Source organism: Dermacentor albipictus, chromosome 9, assembly GCF_038994185.2.
Source record: "Dermacentor albipictus isolate Rhodes 1998 colony chromosome 9, USDA_Dalb.pri_finalv2, whole genome shotgun sequence".
Classification (NCBI taxonomy): Eukaryota; Metazoa; Arthropoda; class Arachnida; order Ixodida; family Ixodidae; genus Dermacentor; species Dermacentor albipictus.
Window position 1 is genome coordinate 118,696,036 of NC_091829.1, and position 22,595 is coordinate 118,718,630.

Consider the following 22,595-nt stretch of genomic DNA (forward strand, 5'->3'; position numbering starts at 1 on the left):
GCATGCGAATATGGTAAATGAGCTTTTCAAGTAAAATAAATATTTATTTCGTCTTTTGTTATATGAACTGTTATTCCATCTTCTCCTGCCACTTTTCCTCAAGACGTATTACTTATCCTTCCTTTTAATGGCCTTAATTGCACGGGTTTCTTAGTAGAGCAGAATGGTCAAGTTGTTTATTGCCTACACAAATTATCAGTGTATGTAACATTGTTCTTGCATCCAAGAGGGAGACCTCCGCATTCCTACGTCTCAATTTACATGCTAGGCTTGTTTGCTTGCAACACACACATGTAAATGACTGATTAATATCCTCGTCTGTAAGCTCCTTGAATGCAGTCAGAATTCCCGACAGTGGACCATTGTTCTACAGCAAATGTCCAATTTTATTGAAACAACATAGCATACAAAAAATATGTAGTCCATCTTAACTTATACAGTAAAACCTCGTTAAGTCAACCCTTGTTAATTAAGAAAGCCTTATAGTTTGGACTTATCCTCTGGTCCCTGCAAGCGTATGCATTATCTGATGGCATCAGATTCAATTAAGACATATTTGTCCACACACCAATTAATTTGGAAAACCTTCAGATCGCAGCCAGTGCCGCAAATATGTGATGCCAAATAGCAGAAGCAGCACTAGCAAACAACCGAAATGAAGCAGCGCAGTCCGCATCACAATAGTCATCAGCAGAAATTGTGCGGGAACAACAGGACTGACCACTTTGTGCCTGTTCGGGCCTTCACAGTCTTTATTCTTCACAGAGTTTATTTATTACTGTCCCTTTAAGAAACTTGCGTGTGCAGTGGTGCCACATTTCCCGCTACCTGGTATTGTAGGAAACTGCACAATCTGTGCAAACTGGTGGGCGTGTAGCCTTGAGGGCCTGCCATGCCACGGGGCGTGTTTTCCCCTCCCCCATTTGTCGTCTCCTTCCCTCATGTGCAGCGGCACGCAACATCAATTACTTCTACACGGAAACGCGCTTCGACTGGAGCCCCGTCAAGTTCTCCAACGTGACTGCCTTCTTCGGCCTGGTGCAGCTGTTGGCCACGGCCGTGTGCGTGGTCGTGCTCAGCCGCCTGCTGCAGGTCCGGGACCTGGTGCTTGCTTGCCTGGGAGTGGTGGCCTTCGCCCTGCAGAATGCCGTCAAAGGCGTCTCCACGCACGAGTGGATGTACTATCTCAGTGAGTGGCCTTTGTTTGTTTTGAGGTGTACAGGATAACTTCTTGGGCTAGTTTGGATGACGCTTGGTGAAGCCAGTGTAGTGTAAATAAAGCAGACCGGACACCATGTGGGCTACCCTTACACAATATTTATTATGCTCCCGTGGACCACAAGAGAGCATACAATAATTCACGCATGTATAGAGGTTCACCATGTCAAAGAAAAAGAATTCAACAACCATGTCCTCCTTCTGAATAGACACACAGCTAATACAATTCCTGCTGCTTTTCTTAATGTGAGAAAATATCATATTGAGAAAGGAGCCACCAATGACATTGCTGTGTGTCTATTTGGAAGCAAGGTTGTTGTTTTTTCAATTCTTTTTCTTTGCCATGATGGACGTATTGCGCATGCACATTCTATTGTGTGTTTTCTTTGGGTCTTCTGGGGGGCTGTAATAAATCAGCCCGGCAAACACATGCATTCTCTCAATCACCATTTATTCGAGTTGGTAGTGCTAGTTTTGTGGAAGTTTCTCAATTTCAAGTGCATTCACAATATCTCCAGAGTAAGGCAGCCTTTTTCTTCTTGCATGCTTGAGGAGGTTTTTTGCGCACTTTGTGGCGTAAAGCACCAACAAGATGGTGACGTTTTCGGTGTGCACATTTTAGGATGAAATTTACGTGAGTTCACTGAATCAGAAGATTATTTTAGTGGCGTGCATGAATATATTCCACCTTCAGATGGTCAGCAAATGTCCTCTGATTGGAGCTCTTTGGAAGAATGCAACAATGAGGACCCCTACAGACCTACTGTGGAAGTCCTTGCCTCCTCCTAAGAGAGTGCTTCAAGCGCTATCACGTTCATCAGTTTTCTGAAATAAACCTCCTACAAGCACTTGTTTACATGAGCGCATCTTTTGCATGGCATCTAAACGCACAAAAGTGCTCCTTACTGGAAAGACCACAATTCGGGCAAATGTACATGTACAGTGCATGTACAATGGGTTAATAAATTGAGAGCTGTTCATTCTTTGCATTCCAACCATTGGCTCATCAACGCAGCAGGTTAATTTGAAGTTGTCTTTTGAAATATAATAAAAAAACACGTCTAGAACGGTCAAAGCACAAAAAAGACAACCATTCCAAGCAAGCCACCATCATAATCATCACATGGTGATGTTCTTAATGATGGTGTTTTGGGCTGCAATCTTGCAACATAGTTACAAAAAAAAAAAACAGAAAAGCTACACTAATGCATAGTTTGCAATTCTTACAATTTTTTTTGTAAAAGTGCTTAATTTTTAGACGTTGTTTACAGTCGTAGTAAAAAATGTGTTAAATTTAACGGTGTGCTAATACTGAATACAGTCAAAACCACTTATAACGATACCAGTTTTAACACTATATCGGTTATAACAATGAGAAGCTGCTGCAACCATCAACTGTTGTATGTTTTCCATGGTGAAATAATCCAGTTACTACAATGTCCCGATGCTTCATTATCGGTTATAATGATGAAGTCTGGCTGCTGGGTGTCCGAACCGAAATGCAGTGAAATGCAAAATCCTTGAAAAGAAGAAAAAGAAAACGAAAAATTCGAGCTGCTGCATGATGGGCCGCTAGCGCTCAACTTCCAGCCATCTTCGCGGGCCCTTTCTTCCTTGCCCTTCCACCCCTCCGAACAAGAATGGGCTGCGCCCATCACTCTACGCCACGCCACCCTCCGAAACACGAATGGAATGCGCCAACTGTGCAGCTCACAGATTGCTCGCACGTTGCTTGCCGGCTCCTCATTCAGGACAGTTCTGCAAACCACTTAGTTGCTCGTGTTCGTCTTTGTTAGTTATGTCGAAGTCATTCCTGGCCACATCGTTTCTCAACTTCGCTTGACTCGCTGCCTAAATGGAAGATGGCTGATTCGCCTGCTGACCACCAGCAATGCACAACGTTGCCGGTGAAAAGAAAGCACACCGCTATAGGTTTAGAGTCGAAATGCTTCTATCCGATGAGGCGAACGTGCTTGCATCAGATAGCAACTGCAACGATGGCAGGAATGATGCAGTAGGACAGGCTGTCTCAACGTTGTCCTTTCAAGAGGCCTGGCAGATGATTCAGTCCCCCTGAGGCTTCGTTTTTGCAAGGAACCGTCTGCTGCACCATGTGGAGCACCTGGTTGGCTTGGAAAAGGATGTCGGCAACCTTTGCGTAAGGCACGCAAGGATGACGGATGTAGGGTTTTCTCGTGCAAGCCAGTGAGAAATATGTGGCAAGATGTTTGTGGTGATCTTGCCTCAGCATTTCCTCTGGATTCCTCAAGCTGACAGGCTGCCACGGCAGCCTTCTTGCAGTTTTTAATAGGCCCCTTTTGGGGCCACCAAGGCGATGCCTAGGTGATGCTCGCATATCACTTGCCACCTATGACTCCTCTTTGCAGTTGTTATTAGTGGCAAGAAGCTAGAGTGGTGCCCTCTCGCGAGTGATGTCATGGCCAGGATGCCACTGTGGCTCACTCGACTGCTGCTTCGGCTCGCTTGGCTGCCGCATGCGCTCGTTCCCTTCATGCATGCTTGAGGTATTGGTGGCTTGAGCTGTAATTATTGATGGATATGTCGGCTTCTTTCTGCTGCCATGCCTGAGCTGCAGTTTCTTCTTCAAAAGCTTCAAGCCACAAAATTTGTGGCTTGGATATCGCAAGCTCTGTGGCGTTTAAGGGGCCTACTGGTTTTGCAACGCATATATTCGCCGTGTCTGTCCATAAATTTTGCATTAAAAGAATGCCTACAAATTCAACATGCGAAGTTATGTATGACACTCTGCTGAACACTTAACATATTCCCTTAGTACCTAGCTATGAGAGACATTGCATTTTACATGGAAGAAAATTTTCGGTATTTGGTGTCATGATTATAAATCTGTGTTAGAAGGACACTGCGCAGCAGAGCTTTCATCGCAGTTCTTATTATTCTGGTGAGTTGTTCTAGTCACACATAGCTACTTTATTAATGCGTAAGAAGAAGAGTTAGGTGCGCATTTTGTATGAAAAAGTTTTCGACTACTTCGAAACAAGCCCCCCACAAAACACATTGCTTATGTCTGTTAACACGATGGCGCATCATGTATAGTACGTACATACTTAATTGACAAATACTGTCACAACAACCACCCGAAAGAAAAGTTTCGTGGTTAAGAATGGAAGCAACGACTGTCGTGTTGGTGAGGCACGCATTGTTCGTGAAACCCTTCAGTTCGCTACAACTTCGATTTGAAACCACGAAGCAGTTTTTTTACAGCGCCAATTGCAGTGCCTAAAGTTTACTCAAGGCACTACAGCACAGCTTAGGTTGCCTAGAAAAGGAAAAGTCAAGCACCTTCTGCCTTCCGTTGTCTCAATCCAATGTTGTTTAATTATACAAACGGAGAACTATTCGCTTCGTTAGTACATAATACAGAACCTTGCAGACCTTCATAGGGGAGGACACTAAAAGCCTTGCATGAATGCATTTTTGACTTCCACTGGGGAATAATGATATCTCCAATATATCCCATACTACTAATGAATGATGCTCCGGCTTCTTTCTGGCTGCAGCCATACAGTTAAAAAAGCATATTTCATTCAAAAAAATTCAGGCCGAGCAGCATGTGTCAGTTCGCCAAACAGATTCATCGTGTCTGTTCCTAAAGCAATGAGCACAATAAATTGGTCAAGTGAATTGAATTCGTAGTACGGAAAATGTACCAAATAATATTGGTACATTCCTTTTCATATGCTGCAAACAGCTGTAAGCCTCTATTAGCTTTGCTTCAATTTACCGCCACTTACAATTAATCGGTAAAGAACCGCCCAATGTTTAGAAGCAGTTAATAAAGTGAACGGTACTGGCAGATTCTAAACTGCAGTGATAGTTAAGTCATCGTGTAACTGCCAAGTGTTTCGGTAGAGAAATGCAAAAATTCAATATTATATACCATGAACTGCTCGTCGTGAGCAAACATGTTTTAGCAGTCTAAAATCAAGGTAAATATTGCAGAAGTCATATGTAGCCCGCGTTTGTGACATACCTGTACTGCGGCAGGTGTGTCATCTTAAGTGGATTCTTATATGCTATGTTTTTGCATTTATGCTTCTATTACTCAGGCTGCAAAGTGTAGATTTTGGGCGTGAAAAACCTGCAGTGGGCTGGTCTGAGCTCCTTCGGCCGGCACTGTAGCGTTGCCCTTGAGAAATGTATCATCGTCTAGGAAATAAGCTCTTTGAATCAATTTTTGCAAATGAAGGCGTTGTGAAGATATATTTAAGATGACAGTCATAAGTATACAAGCACAGGGGATGAGAGCGAACAGACGGAAATGCTGCAGAAAGCGCCCGAACACCACCAGAACTTAAGCAGACGACTGGCACATGTCTGTGCCCTGACGTCACGCGAGTGGCACATGCAGTGCCGATGTAGGTCGTTCTCGGGGCTAATAGCAGTGCCATTCTTTAATGCCAACAGCTGCAGCTTCTTACATGCAATCGGAGCACCCAGGAAGCAGTTAAACAAATGAGCACAATGAGCACCTGGGTGGGGGAAAGTGCTGGGTACGGGGCACTGGCCTCCCCTGCCATTACATTTTTCTCGCAACAGCTCTGCCATCCCCCTATTTTGATTTTTTCGTACAACCCGGTTATAACAATTATCGGTTACAACAATGAAATTTCCCTGGCACTTGAATATTGTTATAAGTAAGTTCGACTGTAGTAGGTTTCAAATTAAATATCGAGTCGAACTAAGAAGAAAAAGCTGAGTGTCAGAAAAGTTTTCATAAAATTTAATGCTTACAAATTCTGGGCAAGAAAATGTGGTGCTGCACATACATGGGAGTCTCCTAGCATTGTATAACAAGAATGTAGTAAGCTATCAGTAACATGGGTACATAAAGATCAACATATACAGTGTGGTGTGCTTACTTATGTAAACATGAAATTATTATGCTAGCACTGATTACAGCTCAGTTATAGTATATAAGGGTCTGCAAAGTATTCTTTTTTTAACTTGACAAAATTATCTTGAGTAGAATGAAATGCGTTTTTTTTTTCCCTTTGAAACTACTGAATTAGTGACATTCTATTAGTACCAAACACCAATGAGGTTCTTAGTTTAAGAGTGGACCTGTGTTTTGTGTCAGTCTTTTATATATTGCACATTTTCCAGTTTTTCTCGAAAATACAAAAGCGCTATCCCAACTTTATGGCAGGTATGTTATCATACAGCCAATGTGTGCAGCGGACAAAAGGACCCTGCATCATGTGACTTGATCACCACACACGCGTAGCTGCCGCCGACACTAAATAGCAGGCAGCCCTGTGTGCTGTTTCATTGTCAGGTTTCACATGATTTGCCACCTGTCAGGGATTCTGAAATCAGACATAGTAGTTCTGCGGAAACTCGCAAAGTGGAGAGAAGTAATTAATAAAGGGAAAGTTTTCCCTTTATTAATCCTGAAATCTGCAGGGTCAAGGCAAGTCCACGTGACACCTCAGCCTCCCCTCCCCCCCTCCCTCCGGTCCATTCACCACCAACACCAGTGCATGCAACCGAGTCATGACACTTTCACACCTGCCATTTAAATCTAAAGCTAGTCTTGCGATGGGTTGTTCAAGGCACGCACACACACACACAAAAAAAGGACAGATGTGTGTCTACAAATGGCATCAGGAACGAGAGGCCAAGGTATACGGTGTGTTGCAAAGATTGCAGCTGTGAACAACTTTGTTGCCATCCTGAGCACTCACTTCCATTTGCAAAGCGGTTTGTCGCCTTTCCAAGTGTCACATGGCTGCTGCGAATAGATCTGCATCGATTCGTCACCAAACGGTAGCATTAGTCATCAATGCCCAAAGCAACAGCGGCGATTAGGCCTAATGGCTTAGGAATATGTGGCCATTATGAAAATTGGCCACTGACCGATGTGGTAATAGGCCATAACCCGCATAAGTAGCGGAATGCTTGCCACTAGTATGTTTATACAAGTGGCTCATCATGTGATCAGTCTCAAGATCACGTGTGCTGGTTAGATTGCTGGCTGTTGAAGCAGCATTAAGTTCGTTGCCCCACATCCAGCACCATCTGCATGCCTATTGGTGGCTAAGCGGCCCAATCTTTGCAGTTTACGTGCTGCTTTTGTTGCCGGATCCTCTCTCTGATTCACGTTATCATTTCAGTCAGTTGTGTCGACCCGGATAAACCTATAAACCTCGTACCGACAAAGGCGGCCCGAGCCGACGCGGCACCATTCTGTGAATTGCGATGTTCGGGCGTTGCGTGTGAGACCCCCGCCTTGGGCCAACATCAGGGAGCGCTCGCTGTGACAGATTCTGCTACCATGTTGGCCAGGACAACCTTTGGGACAATTATTCCTATCGTGTGTACTTTATCACTCACACCAAATGGTTGGCCCATCCATGGCATGTTCAGTGCTCCCTTTGCACTGAAAACGAAATAAAATGTTCACTTGGATGGCATTAAGCCTGAAGGGCTCCGCGGCGCATGTTGCATGGGTCTCTGTTGGGGGCGAGGAGTTACGGAGTCGCCATCTGTCGGTAGCGCCTTCCTTGCTTAGTACGAGAAATCACGCGGCACGCTCTTCATAGGTTTCGCTTACGGCGCTCAATAAAAACACCACGCGGCAGCCCTCCTGGACATCTATGTAGGTACTCTCAAAATGAGGGGACTTTTTGACTGTCGATATAATTATCTTGGGCAAACTGAAAGCACAGAATTGTTTACAGACGCCATCTCTTTGCCGAATACGTACAGTGAACGCCACTGCGCGCGGTCGCCGCGATGGAGTCTCCTGAACGGGCTTCTTGCATGAAAGGTAGGCAAACGCTGAGAGTAAAATATGTGAAATATGTTCTTATAGTGGGCTGTCTGTATAACCAAATGGGGCATAACAGAATGAAGACCCAATGCAGCGATAGCACGGCTTCGCGGTGACTGACTGCACGTCTGCGTGCATGTCCACACGTTTGTTTGGCTTTTTTCGTTTTCGCACTGTGCCATGAGCTTTAGGCCGCAGCTTATAAGCATTTTACAGCACACTAGCAACCATTGTTGCATGGACGCTATCAGAACTGTTCTAAAATAATTTCGTTATACAGACTTTGACGCCTATGGCTACTGTGATGTGCCATCGCAACAATTCAATCTTTTTTGTCTTCTAAATTCTTGGTCATTTCAATATTATTTCTCAAGTTGCGTCGCACCATATGTTTATCGGTCTTCTCAGCATGCAATTTCCCTCTGCTTGTTTTTCGCAATCCAGTGCCTTAATTCATAACACAAACATGACCATATGCCATGCCTTTATTTAATGCGATTCTTACCGCTCCCTTTCCATTCCAGTGAACTTGCCAGAATCTAGTATCAACAAGTTCATAGACCTAATAAAGCATCATGACATTAGCCAAACAGCCGGGCGAGTGTCTCAGCGCGCGTTTTCTGCTACTCGCCAAACATCGCAGACTCGGCACAGTAGCAGAAATCTTCCTCACGTCTGTGCTTGCTGCATACCCGAGTTGTAGCTGATGGCTGTCTGCTGGTTCTAAGTTTCGCCTGCCAAGCTTCATGCAGCTCCTTGCCCTGTGGTTGCGTGTGAATAAGGCTGACACCGGGCTTCGTTGCGTACGTCCGGCACTACGGCACCGAGCAGTAGCCTATGATGCCTCCAAAGGCAGCCACTACCTATTATAGTGCTTTCAAATGTTGTCAAGCAGACACCCAAGGCGGTAAAGCCTCACCACTTAATCGGAACCGCGACGCAGGTGGGACTTACAACTTTCGTTTTCAGCTCGCTTCGGCGCTTCCGAAGCAGCCGACTCGGCCGCCGTGTCCATGTGATCCCTCATGCCATGTCATGCCAACGGTGGCGCCAGTTCTTCCAGTGGTAGAGCTCACTCCCAATACCGAGTGTATCGAATATTCGAAAAATTTATTTGTACATATTGGATTCACGAATTGAATTATTTGAATGCTCATTGTTCGATTCGATTCAGTGACATTCGATGTTCACACACCCCTACTTAAAATTATTAGTTTGCTTTCAGCTTAGGGTAAATCTAATCTCAAATAGGGCATAAGTTATTTCAGAAAAATACGAATACAGTTGGCAGTAGATATTCAAAGCATATTTTTTGGACCTGCTTAATCATTTACATCTGCCCACACCAGTAACATCCAGTTGTACTGCCAATGTATGATGGCAATTGAAATTTTGGTCAAGATGTCTTACATGTTTCATTAATAAGCTTCATGAACCTTTCTATTTGTCTGGTGCAGAGTGTGTTTGCTGCAACTGTGGAGCATAGTGCCTGTCCGCAGTGTGAATCAACAACCATTACTGGTAGAAGTGCGAAATGACTAGACTTATAATAGAAGCTGAGCAGATTGCTGCACTGGGGGATTCTTGTATCAGTAAACCATCATTGGCTCTTTCTGTAAAAGAACTGAAATTTTTACGCATGGCTTAAGATATCACTTACAAAAATGTTTCACTTTGAATGTCTATCTGTTCACGTGGCCGTGACTCGTGTTGGCCGAGTATAAGTACGCCCTGGTTTTCGATAATAAACATTGCTGGAATTCAGCGCTGCATGTGTCCCTGCATGTCTTCTTTTGTCCTGTTTTTTAGTAATTGCGCTGCCGTACACCTATTCAAGACATGTTACCAAGCCCACGTTGTGACCCTCGTGTTGAGAGATTGTGCAAACAATTTAAGGCATCCATGATCATGCTGCGTGGACAGACGTTGTAGACCTAGTGCGACAAGGTGAGATGAGGGTGAGAAGTTCCAGTCATAACAGCAGTATATGAAACCAATTGCTTTCTTTTGAACTGATTCAAGGGTGGTAATGTCAGATACTTTATAAGGATTCCAGATGGGGCAACCATATTCGAGAATGGGTTAGATTATATGATAGCAATTTCGTTCTACGTGGAGCTTTTCGTAATGTGCGATTTATATAGCCTATTTTCTTTAGCACTTAATTACATGTGTACTCAATATGCTTTGCCCATGACATGTTAGGTGTGAAGATAAGGCCAAGGTACTTGTATTCAGACACCTGTTCAAGGGAAGATCCATTAAATGAATAATTCAGCAAAGAAACAGAAGTGCGCTTACTAAAAGATAAAGTGACTGTTTTTACAAAGTTCATATTAAGGCGAAAGCCTTTCTAGGCTCATGGTGAAGTTTGTCAGAAGAACTGACCGCCGAAGTGTCTGCCAAAGCGTCATCATGCCATATGAAGACAGACTAAAGAATGAAAAATGATTGATAGTGGTAGTTAGTGAATGATAACATTATAATAGAGATTGATAGAGTTTAATAATGACTACTGGCGACTACGAAATGACCAATATGTCTGACGACGGCTTGTGATGACTACTACTGATTACAAATTACTACTATAAAATGCCTACTAGTGAGCAGTAATGAATAATAATGACTGAAATGACTAGTAATGACTATGAAATGACCAATATGTCTAACTATGAATTGTAACGACTACAATTGATTAGAAATGACTAAAGATTCTTAGTAATGGCCAGTAATGACTAATAATGACTGAAATGACTTGTAAAGACTACTAATGACTATGATATGACCAACATGTCTAATGGCAGCTTGTAATGACCACAATTGATTACAAATGACTAAAAGAAAGAAGAGAAAGATAAGAGGCAAAGCGAAAAAGGCAAATGATAAGAGGAGGAAGAGTATGCTTTCGCCGTTTACCTCTTGCGAGACTTTAAGAGGCCCAGTAATTTTTCATTTTCCATTTGTCTCACCACCTGCAAAATTGTGTAAAAAATCATTAAGTGAAAAGTGGTCAACATGCAAGTTAATTACGTTATACGCAGTTGGCAGCATAAAGGTAGATTTTTGCTGACATATGATTCGGCAAATTATTTATATACAACAAGAACAAAAGAGGCCCCAGCACTGAACGCTGGGAAACTTCGGACGTCACATTTACTGCAGACGAGTTTGAGGAATTAAATTAAACATACTCGGAACAGTTGTGTAAAAAGCTAGCGATCTAGTCAGCCTAGGAAGAGTTGTTAAGTATTGCGCGAAGCTCATGTGGAAGTTTTGAGTGTGTAACGGTGTCGAATGCCTTTGAAAAATGGATGAAAACGGCATCTATTTGATTTCCAGTGTCAAGAGCGTGTAAAATGTCAGGCTAGAATTCTGCGAGATGAGCTATTTTAGTAAACCTGTGACAAAAACCATGCTGGGCATAATTCAAAATGTTATTATAGTATGCTTAAAATGATATGTTCAAGAAGTTTACATGATTGAGACCTTAATGAAATCGGACGATAGTTTAATGGTGACTACTTGTTGCTAAATCTATACAAGGGAAGAATTTTTGCCAATTTCTAAACTAAAGGAACTGTCGAGGTAGATAAAAATGTTTGAAAAATTACAGCCAAATATCGACTGCTTCAAACACAACATCTAATGAGAAAAGCATTGTTAATGCCATCCGGGCCACTGGATTTTTTATTTTCTAAGTGCTAAATTAGATTCAGAACACCTTCGAGAGACACCATAATATTGCCAATTGAATAATGTGAGTGGTGAATGAAGGTAGGTAAGTAGAAGTTATCAGTTATGAATATGGATTGAAAATATTTGTTTAATGTGGTGGTGATAATTAATGTATAATTTGAAGAGACATTATTTATAACACCTATATTTGGGGAGGCTAGCTGGGTAAGATTGGAGCCCAAAATCTTCTAGAGTTACTTTTCATTATATCTTTTCATTAGATGCCTGGAAAGGCGGTGGTCCCGGGTTCGAGTCCCGGACCAGGATGAATTTTTTTTCAACTGTGAGGCTTTTCTTTCGAGGAACCCATATGGGTTTCCTTTGTAGCAGTTGCTACGAATGGGTGGATGTCTGACTTTCTCTTTATTAATTAGACCTTGTAATGAAACCCTGAAGCACAAGTCCTTTGATTAACTAATTTTGAGGTGAAGTTCCGCCTTCGTTATGTTAAATTTGGCCATTTTAAGGAGGTCACCGTTTCACCTTAATTGCCTTAACCTAGTAATGCGACGCGCCAGATGACGTATGTCACACGAAATCCAGGGAAAATTGGGATTTTTCTTTTTTGTTTTCAGAGGGACCAACCGCTGGATGCAGCTTGCCGCAATCATTTCCAAAAAAGCCACCAAGAAATTCACATCATTAGATTCGCTGAGACAGTCGAAATCATCAAAAGAATCAGATAAAAGATCAATAATAGTCGCGTCGTCGGCATGTGAAAAATCAGGCAAAGTAGAATAAGCAAAAGATTGCTGCGAACTGAAATGGAAATAGATACAAGAACGGCCTTGTGGTCTCAAATACCATCTGTAACTTCACATTCGAAACCATTTTCTTAAAGGTGCAGGGTGTCTACCAACCGGGAAAACCGGGAATTCTCAGGGATTTTGAGTAGTCTGGAAAAAGTCAGGGAAAACTCAGGGAATTCGGGCCTCTATCAGGGAAAATTAGCGGCAATTTTATTGACAGGGTCGAAGTCGCGGTAATGCGCTCGAGCAACAGACAGGAATCGTAATGAAACGTCTTTGACGCGCTGTCGTCGGCTGGAGGAGTTGCCAGTGTGCAGTCGACGACCGACTTTCCGGATTCCCGATAATTTGGACGGCTTCACGGCACCGCCACGTAACCCATAGAGTCAACCTATCAGAATGTGTGAAATTTCGGACGCAAGAACTCTTCGCCGTCCGATTTTCCGCACGTTTTGCCGTGACCACAGGTCCGAAACGGCAATAATCAAAGGCACCACCGCTGCCGTTTTGATTACTTCACCACCTCGAACCGGCACTGTCGCACGCAGATCCGCTGGCAGCCGTTGCCACCACTGCGGCAACGCGCTAGGCCTAGCTGCTTCGACGTTCGCTATGAAGCTTGTTGCCGTTGGGTGCCGAGTTCTTTATTCAAAGAATAAGCTATTGTCAGCAATGGCATGTACTCCGCATTTGTGGTCCTCGCGATTGGCTTAGGAACTTAGAAAACACGATGCGTTGCATAATGCCGGTTCCCGAAAGTTAGCTTTGCCTTTGTACAGAAATGTTACATGGTGAAGCATACGCAAAAGTATTGCAGTGAAGCATAACAAGCGTCGGAAGGGGCTATTGTCACGGAACACAGTATGCATTCCTTAATTATACACACGTGCACCCGGTATTTTCTGTCACAGTACGAGCGCCGATATGCCTAATATGTGTACCGACAGGCCTTCAGAGCGTTTTCGAACGTGCCTGTCGCGGTTTGAGCCCCTAAGGGCAGTAAATGACACGCATTTATTTTTTTCCAACTGGCCGATTTTTCGAACGTTTTCCCGACCACTAAGGAGTTCTAAATATCGGTCGTGGACTGTGCAACTGACCAAGATGCTTGAAATGGTCCTTGGGGCGAACAAGTGGCAGGAGGAGGACAAGAACAGAAATGATGTATGCATTGAGGAGTAAACGGTAAAGGAAGCCTGCTGCCGCCGTTTTGAAGAAGTTTGAGCTCAAAAAACTAAATTTTGGCTGATGCCGAGATGCAGGTGTCCCTCATCCAAACGAAAATAAACTCTTTAAAGCAGTGAAACATAACACTCAGGCGTCGTGCGCGGGCTGAGAGTATGTCAGGACAGTTGAGGTTGAGTTACGAGCGATTGAGAGAGAATCTCAATTGTGAGTGAGTTCGGGCCTCATACCACTGAGCTTGCTATCAGTTGATAGAAATAGCTCATATTCGAATATATTTGCTTCTATGTGCATCTCATTTTTACTCGTATTTGTGAATGTCCAACTTCATTTGAAATTTTTTTTCGAAGATACTTTATTTGCTGTGCATTTCACTAACCCCTGCCTTCTATTCTCTTTTTGAATAACATAAACACTACTCCTTAGTATTCAAATTGGATTAAGTCGCTTCTTTATTTTTTTCATGCGCTTACTAGAGAGTGACACATCAGGCGATATGGTTTCAGCCCGTCTTGACATAAAACATAGTTCTGCATCACTCAGGGAAATGTGTAAAGGCACTCAGGGAAAACCTGGAAAACTCAGGGAATTTGGAAATGTCAACTTGGTAGACACCCTGAGGTGGGAACTAACAAAAGCTAAATCTATATAACTTCAGCACCTCTTGTGTTCGATTCAACTATTAGCTTTAACCCAATATACAATAAAAAAATCTAACACCGCTTTGTTCATTTCTGCATTAGCCGGTGAGCAATAAAGATGGCCACAAAATACTGGGGGCATTAAAATCACCAAGACAGATCAATCTTGCAGACAAGGTAGGCTCGTGTGAATGCCGTTAAAGCGAGCAGCTGAGCTATGTTCAATGATGGCAGGCAATAGATAACGCAAAATACTATAGAGATGCTTCCCAAAAAGACGTTACACCTGTGAAGAAGAAGACACGCCTCGCGGCTCGGCTCCGCTCGCGCTGTTGATTACTGTCGCCTTTTTGGACAGTGCTTCGGGCTGTTTCACCGTTCCTTGTCACTGCGCTTTTGCATTAGGAGCCGCCAATAAACCTCTTCTCACACCAAACTGATTCGGTATCAGGTGGGCTGGGGACTATTGAAAATTTAAGGTCAGACCACAAAAATAATGCAACGCCATCTGCTCTTCCATGACGTCTATCAGTTCTAACAACTGTAAAACCTGGAGGTGTTATTTGAGTCATATATGTTATCATGCAAGCATGTTTCTGTTACACCAGCAATATGTGGTGTATGGGCAGATATCACTGAAAGAAAATTTGGAAACTTGTTAATTAAGCTTCTGGCATTAACATTTAAGGCACGTCCCAAGGGGTTCTTGTGGTTGGTTACTGAGGCATCAGGGGGTAATAGCCGAGACATTGGAAAGAACTCTTGTTGGGCGAAAGAACCTTAGTGAGGGTCTTAGTATCATTGTCCCAATTGTACCTAACTTTATCAATGAATGCATGGTCAAAGCTTGAGTGAACATTGGAGCCATAATCCAAAAAGGGCTTGGATACTCTCATATCTTTTTTCTGATTGATCGTATGCACATTGAAAAATTCTCCAAAATACGGAAGTCACAACCTTTAAGTTTGTGACCATTTTTCAGGATGTTTATCTTTTTGTGATAGTCCAGAAGTTTCGTGATAATGGTTGACAATATCTGAACTGACCTGTCACCTCCTTTAACTGGCCCCCTGCCGTGATGGGTCTGCTTCCTTGGGGTGGAAACATTTTGCAAATATTTTAGCAAACGTTTTACCAACATCTGTATTAGCAAGCCAGGCATGCCAGTAGGCAATTCTCTCAAGGATACATTAAAAACCTAATGAGCTTTGTAACAGGATGGGACTTAAAGAGGCCCTGAAACAATTTTTGTTGCACCCAATATTGCCACCTAAACATTAATTTCTGGAGGCGCTGTGAGCACAATTGTGCATGTCAAGTTGGTGCATCCAAAGCAAAAGCACTGGTGAAAATTGGGACATTTAAAATGCATTTCATACATCTCGAACACCCCTGATAGGACTTGTGCTCCAAGTTTAATTAATTATGTGTAAAATGTTTTAGTAAGACAAGCTGGAATTCAGACAGTTAGGTTAGGCTCATGGGAGCATTTCATCATCTAAGGGGTTCTCATCTTTTATTGTTTTTCACAATTTTTTGTGCAAGGAATATCTTTAAAGTGGCTGGATCGGTGCATTTCAAGTACACTAGACGTGAAACAGCAGATGCTCTAGTATCTGATGGCTCTGGAGAGGTTTTTAGCATGGAGTCCACATTCTTAAGACTTGGGCAAAACTCGCTGACTGACACTGTCGGTCTGGTTTGAAGCTGTACTCTTTTCATAATTCTAAAGGTGCATAAAATGTGGTGAAACCGTATTTTCAATGGGTATGATTAATTGGTGCCTGAAGGGGTTGCGATTATCTCTCACAGAATGCATTTTCATAATAATTTTATGCAAACAGTGGCCGGTGATCGAACTTACGACCTCACGCTCATCGGCAGAATGCCACTGTGCCCATCACCATTCTTTGTCTGGGAGGAGGGAGCTGCTTTGAGCTACACTTGCATACTACATTGTAGCTTGGCTCAGGTGTTCGTGGCTCTGCGCAGACCTTACAACTGTTAGGTGCAAAACAAGTGCTTTATGCATGTTGTTTCTAAACTCTGGTACCTGCGTCAGTATGCAGCGCTCGTCTTATAATAAGACCCTGTGCCACTGAATAAGACAAATCAGCTGTGTCGGTACTCGAAATGCTGGTAGCTGTGCAGCTGATGAGGGTTGCTCATTAAAGGGACACTAAAGGCAAATATTAAGCGAAGCTAAAGTGATAGATTAGTGTTCGAGGAACTCCAAGGCGTGAATATTATCGCAAACAGAGATATTAACCATTGAGAAACAGGTAAATGCACGACATGATTAGAGGCTCCCCCAGGACGCTCAAGTGCTTGTCCAACGGCGAAAGCACTTTTCAGTTAAATTCTGTCGCTAGTACTCAGCCACTAATTGCAAAAAAACATAATTGTATGGTATTATTGAAAGAACTCCTCAGTTAAATTCTGTTACTAGTATTCAACCACTCATTACAAGAAACATCATTGTATTGTAAGACGAAATAAAATGTTACTCGTCCAGTTCTATTTCATTTTTAGAAAAGAGAACTAATTGAAATTACCCTTGACAACAACGCGAACAGTCGAAAGGCTTCATTTTCACTCGCCTCTGCATCACCCATGCTTTATCGTTTCAACAGTTTCGTTATGTAGTGCTGTGCTGGTTTTGCTGGCTCACGAAACTCGCACAAACTGCAAGTAGCAGAGAATTCAACTTTCATGTTATGTCACGGGATGCCCGAACGGTCTACACCACTTGACCAAAAGGCAGCTGCAACAGCGAATCCACCGCCCTGTCTTGGCTCTGTGCCGTCGTCTATCAGGTGCCATTTTACTCACCGACAGCAGCAAAGGGTGTAGATGCTGAATGCAACGTCACCACTCCCCTAGTTGGGTCCCTGGAGATTTACATTTCGAAAAACGGCATTCGGACCCTTCAGATACAATTTTATCGTAAAATAAGACTTCCTTGGCACGAAACAAGCATTGCGGGATTTCTGGAATATTATTTAAACAGTCCACGTCGACTTATGATTTGCTTTTGGTGTCCCTTTAACAGTTTTGATATCTGTACTGTACTTACTGAATACTTGTTCACCAAGCTAAACAGTGGTAAAGGCACCTTTAATGTGCTTTTTTGATCATCTTGGGGCGAAAGTTTGGGACAGTTATTCCAATTGTGTGTATTTCATCGCTCGCACCAAATGGTTGACCTATCAACCCTTTTAGTGTCACTGACCCACCAGTATGTTTCCACATTTCTATCCCACTATATCACTGACATACTCATAAGTTCTCCACTCTGTAGTGAGGACCTCACTACGCGTGCATTTCCCACTATCTGTGTTGTAACGGGGGTGTTCGCCTAGCAGCACTAGTTATAAGTTGTAGCAGTTGTAGCATTTTTTCGCTTCCAAATAACGGAATATAAACGGTTGTGTTTGTTTTATAATATCTGAGAAAAGAACCTAAACACTGGGCTTGCATCCACTTCGAAAAAACGCAACGCTGAAAGGGCTAAAGATGTTGCGTGACAATGTGTGTGCCTGTCCAGCAGTGATGAAATGTCACCTGGCCATCAGTCTCGTAGATAAGGAGGCAAAAAGCAGTGTGAGGTATGAACAATTGGTTTTCTGTTTATGCCTGCAGGTTATGTCCTAGGTGCCCCCGGTGGAGCAGCTGGCATCGGGATTTCATCCTACGCCTCCAAGCTGATTAGCCCCCACGAAGCCAGTGAGTGCCAAAATACTTGTTCCCTTATAAGTGTGCTATGCCTGTTCTACACAACAGCTATTTGTGCCCGAAAGTGGTGCAGCAGCCATCACGAGAGCAGCAAAACCGGTTCTTTAGTGGTATTGCAATCAGGACACTTGAAAAAAAAAAAAAGCTTTGCAGAAATTATCGACAATAATTGTCAATGTAAGCGAATAGCCGAACACTTCAAGAAAGATATAAAAGGAATTTTGATGACATATGTTTGTTGTAGTGAGGGTATTTTAGCAGCATTCTTGTGTTTCATTGTGTATTACCATAAAGAACAAAGCCTTTAACCAGCACAACTTGAGTGGTAGTATTGGTGGACATCATGTACATCTCATCAAGTGCACGCACCCTTTCCGTTGGTGCTTTTGTTCCGACCTCCGACCACCAACCGCCAACATCCGACTGCCAACTACCGACCACAAAAACGGGTAAAAGCGCCAAAGAGGTGCATCTCACCAATGGTAAAGCGTTGGCAAGCAGTGACACACAGAGCATGTGACAGGCGCAGTGCCAAGGAGCTTGCACGCTCTAGCAAAAATTTCTAGCAAACAACACTCATATCGACTGCCTGTTTGCACTGACATTGCACGGTCTTCATTGAGCTGCTTATTGCTGAAGTTTGTGGAGATCTCACTCGTACATTCAGACAAAGGAAAGACAACACAGTATTGCGAACAATCGCAAGCGCGTTTATTGTGCCTTTTATACACTAATGCTTGCTACACACAGAACATGCCGATGGGGGCGCAACAAATCTAGGAAGTCCGACTCACCGCGACCGGGTAGCGAGTGAATATGTTCGCCCCGTGCTGGACACCAACGTCTGGTCGTTCGTGTAAATGGTCACGTGAATGGTGGTGCGTTTGAACGATCGTGTTCATCCGTTCCAGTGTAGGCCTCACAAGACAGTCTCGCAGAAGAATGGAGTCATGCACGTGCAGAATGTTGCTTGCCTACCCGGAGCCCAAAGAGGAACAGCCCTGTCATGCCCGACCAACCCCACTGCTAGGCAGCGTCACCAGTGCATCACTCACTTTGGAGATTAAAATAGGCAATTAAAATAGGCAATTAAAATAGGCAATTAAAATAGGCAATTAAAATAGGCAATTAAAATTATTGCCTATATCGAACAGTTGCAAAATCCCCTTGAAAATCGTATGCAAAAGTACAGCGATGCACTCTGTGTGCACCAAAGTGCCGTTCACCGCAGTGGTTTATATATTGAATAGAATGCTGCGCTGCACCCCTGCAAATGCGCTTCATCTGAAATATTTAATGCTGACTAATTCGAAACGACACAATTTTGGCAGATGCTGTCGAAACTAGATCAAATCTGAAGGGTAGTGCATTATGCCATGTAAGAAAAATGAGCAGCGTGCCCTCAGTTTTGCTCACAGCGCCTGTGGATGTCTGGTGCAAACTGCGGTCATTTGTTATTGGCCGTTCGTTATGCCCCCGCCCCCTCCTCCCGTCCAATGCATGCAGCCAAGGAGACTTTCGCTCCTGCCGTATAAATCCAAAGCTGTTTTCGTGGTAGATTGCTCGAAATGAAAAAAAAAAAAACATGCAGGTGTGTATTAAGCTTACTCTTACGCTAAAAGGTCTGACGACCCATACTTAATGCTGTTTCCGGGCCCACAAGTGTTTAGTGATATAATATGTGATAGCCCTTCTATAATTTTATTGCTTCTACAATGCGGTGGTGTTGAAACTAACCCTGGCCCTAACGTACATTCAGAGAACTTTACTAATATTGAAAGCTTATCAGAAAATCTCGCAGGACAGATCAAAGTCCTGTTTCAATCAGTAAAAGATGTACATGCTTCTTCCCTCCAAAGTTCGAAAGCACAAAATGAGCTAGCTGCTGATGTGAAGGTTATTAGAAGTGAGCAAAAGAACATAGAAACAAAGATCTCTGGTATACAAAAAAGACTATTGGAACTTGAAGAAAAACCGAACAACTTTGATCATCTCGGCAAAGAATTAACAGATAACCACAACGTATTTGGCAGTTTAATAAACCACAATAATTCTTTCCAAGCACGCCTTGATGAATTTTAAGATAGGTCTAGGCATGACAAGTTAAGCTTTCATGGTCTTGCCGAAGCTAAAGAAATCTGAAGCAAAACAAAACAAAAATGTCAACCACGATAAAAAGAGTTTTCGAACCCTTCAGCACAGACTTGATTGATCACACGCCCCGCCTCAGCACATTTTCACGAACTAAATGCTGACCCATTATAGCCAAATTTGCAAGCTTTAAGGCCAAACAAGACATGCTTTCACTCTGCAGCCAGCTGAAACAACAGAACATTTCACTTGGCGAGGACTTCTCCCCTAGCGCCCGTATTTCTCAAAAGAAAACTAGTCAATTTCACTAGGAGCCGACCAGCTTCCCCTCAGTTCAGATTGCACTATAACAGATTGTTCATGCATAACAAGTGCTTTATCTACAGCCCGATCTCAACCGCGTTCAAGAGGTGAATATACGTGGCTTTGAGGCAAGTCATCGTGACACTGCTGTGCCACGTATTACACCTTAGGAAAGGCGGAGGTGCAGTGGCATATCGTAGCAATTACATTCATCCGAAGTATTGGTACTCTACTCTTTACTAATGCCAGAAGTGTTCTTAATAAACATAACACTTTCTCATCCATCCACGATAGATACATGTGGTGCGAATATAATCGCCCTAACTGAAACCTGGTTGCCCACGCATGCGCTTGACTCGTAGATAATCCATTATGCGCGCCACTTCAATGTTTACGGCTGCGACTGTGCCAAGCGTAGAGGAGGAGGCACGCTTCTTGCGGTTTCAAAAGACATACCATCATCACCTGTCCAAGTTACCAGCTCTCTAGAAATCACATGGGTTATATTAACCCTAGGTAACTCTAAATTGATTCTTGGCACGTGTTATCGACCACTTTCTTCACCATCCACCTTTATTAATGAACTGCATGACACTATCGACATAGTACCGTAAAAACCCGCGTAAAATACGAACCCGAATATAATACGAGGTGAAATTTCTGGGACGAGAAATGGAAAAAAAAAAGGTTTACCCGCGTATAATACGAGTGAGAGAAACTCGGGGAAAACATTTATTGAAATCGGACTCAGCACTTCATTCACTGTCGTCCTCCGCTGCGCTTTCATCGGACAATTCCTTGTCTGACATATCCTCCCAGAGGTACTCGTCCTCGGTGCCATCGAGCGCGTTCGAGATCCCGCACTTCTTGAAAGCGCGACGCACAAGGTCTTCTGGGATGCTCGCCCATGCGTCCACGATCCACTTGCACAGCGTGGCTGGCGATGCCCGCTTCAGCCGCCCAGTTGGCGTCACTGCAGGTTCACCTGACCGCATCCACTCTGCGTAGCACCGCTTCACCGCGTCCTTGAAAGGCTTGTTGACGCAAACATCTAGAGGCTGCAGCTGAGACGTCATCCCACCAAGGATAACGACGAGTTCAGTATTACAATCACGCAACAGCTTCTTCACCGAGTCGGCCAAATGGCCACGAAACGCGTCCAGCACGAGGATGGACGGGAACGACAACAGTGCACCGGGCCGCCTACACCAAACGGACTTTATCCAGTCGAGCACAAGACTCTCATTCATCCACCCTTTCTCATGGCATTTAACGATGACATTTTTCGGCAGCTCACCTTTCGGCATTGTCTTGCGCTTGAAGACGACATAGGGCGGGAGCTTGCGGCCGTCTGCCGTGCATGACAACATGACGGTAACACGCGTCTTCTCGTTCCCAGTGGACCGGACACAAACTTGTGTCGAGCCCTTTTCGTGCACGGTGAGGGGCGATGGCATGTCCAGATAAACTGGTGTTTGGTCAGCATTGCCGATTTGCCCTAGCTGAAAGTTCTTCAACTTGCGCAACGAAATAACGCGGCGCTGGAAAGCCACCAGTAACTCTTCAAACGATTCCGGCAGCTTTTGTGAAATTGAAGTTCTCCGGCGCAATGAAAATCCTGCACGGCACATATACCGATAAACCCAATGCTTGCTTGCTTTGAAGGTGGAGCTCGTTAGCCCTTTTTCTCTCGCAAGCTCCCTGGCTTTTGCCTGCATGAGCTCCACGCTCACAGCAAGATGCGCGGCTCGCTGTTCTCGGACGAATTCCGTCAGTTTGAGTTCAATTTCAGGGAATGCCCCATTCTTCAGGCCACGAAAGCTTCTTCGCTTTCCGCTGCACTCGAAAAGTGCTTCTCTTTGCCGTCGCCATCCGCGGATACTTCCCTCGGTGACGCCAAACTGCCTCCCGGCCGCACTGTTGCCGATTTTCTCTGCCGCTAAAATCACATTTCGCTTGAAAGCTGCCGAGTACTGCTTCCGTGCCCCCGACATCGTGCTCCTTCACTAAAAACGATGCACTTCGCGAAGCGCGGTTAACACGTGAACTGCCAAGGTCCGCACTCAACAAAGAAAGAAACGATGCCGTAGCCACGCTGCAATAGCGAAGGCAAGCTGTAGCCAG

At 43.8% G+C, this 22,595-nt stretch overlaps 1 protein-coding gene across 4 annotated transcripts in view; it reads left to right on the forward strand.

The window, feature by feature from the left end:
* The window catches only part of LOC135911255 (tetracycline resistance protein, class H-like), a 117,304-nt gene that overhangs the window by 60,469 nt on the left and 34,240 nt on the right, over positions 1 to 22,595 (forward strand). For 3 of the 4 annotated variants that reach the window (XM_065443449.1, XM_065443448.1, XM_070525294.1), the window contains exons 5-6: positions 950 to 1,189; positions 17,985 to 18,068. In XM_065443449.1, the coding sequence (XP_065299521.1) occupies positions 950 to 1,189; positions 17,985 to 18,068 (324 nt within the window). Of the gene's footprint in view, positions 1 to 949; positions 1,190 to 1,912; positions 2,055 to 17,984; positions 18,069 to 22,595 lie in introns of those variants that run through there. The other variant, XM_065443450.1, reaches the window with a different exon arrangement.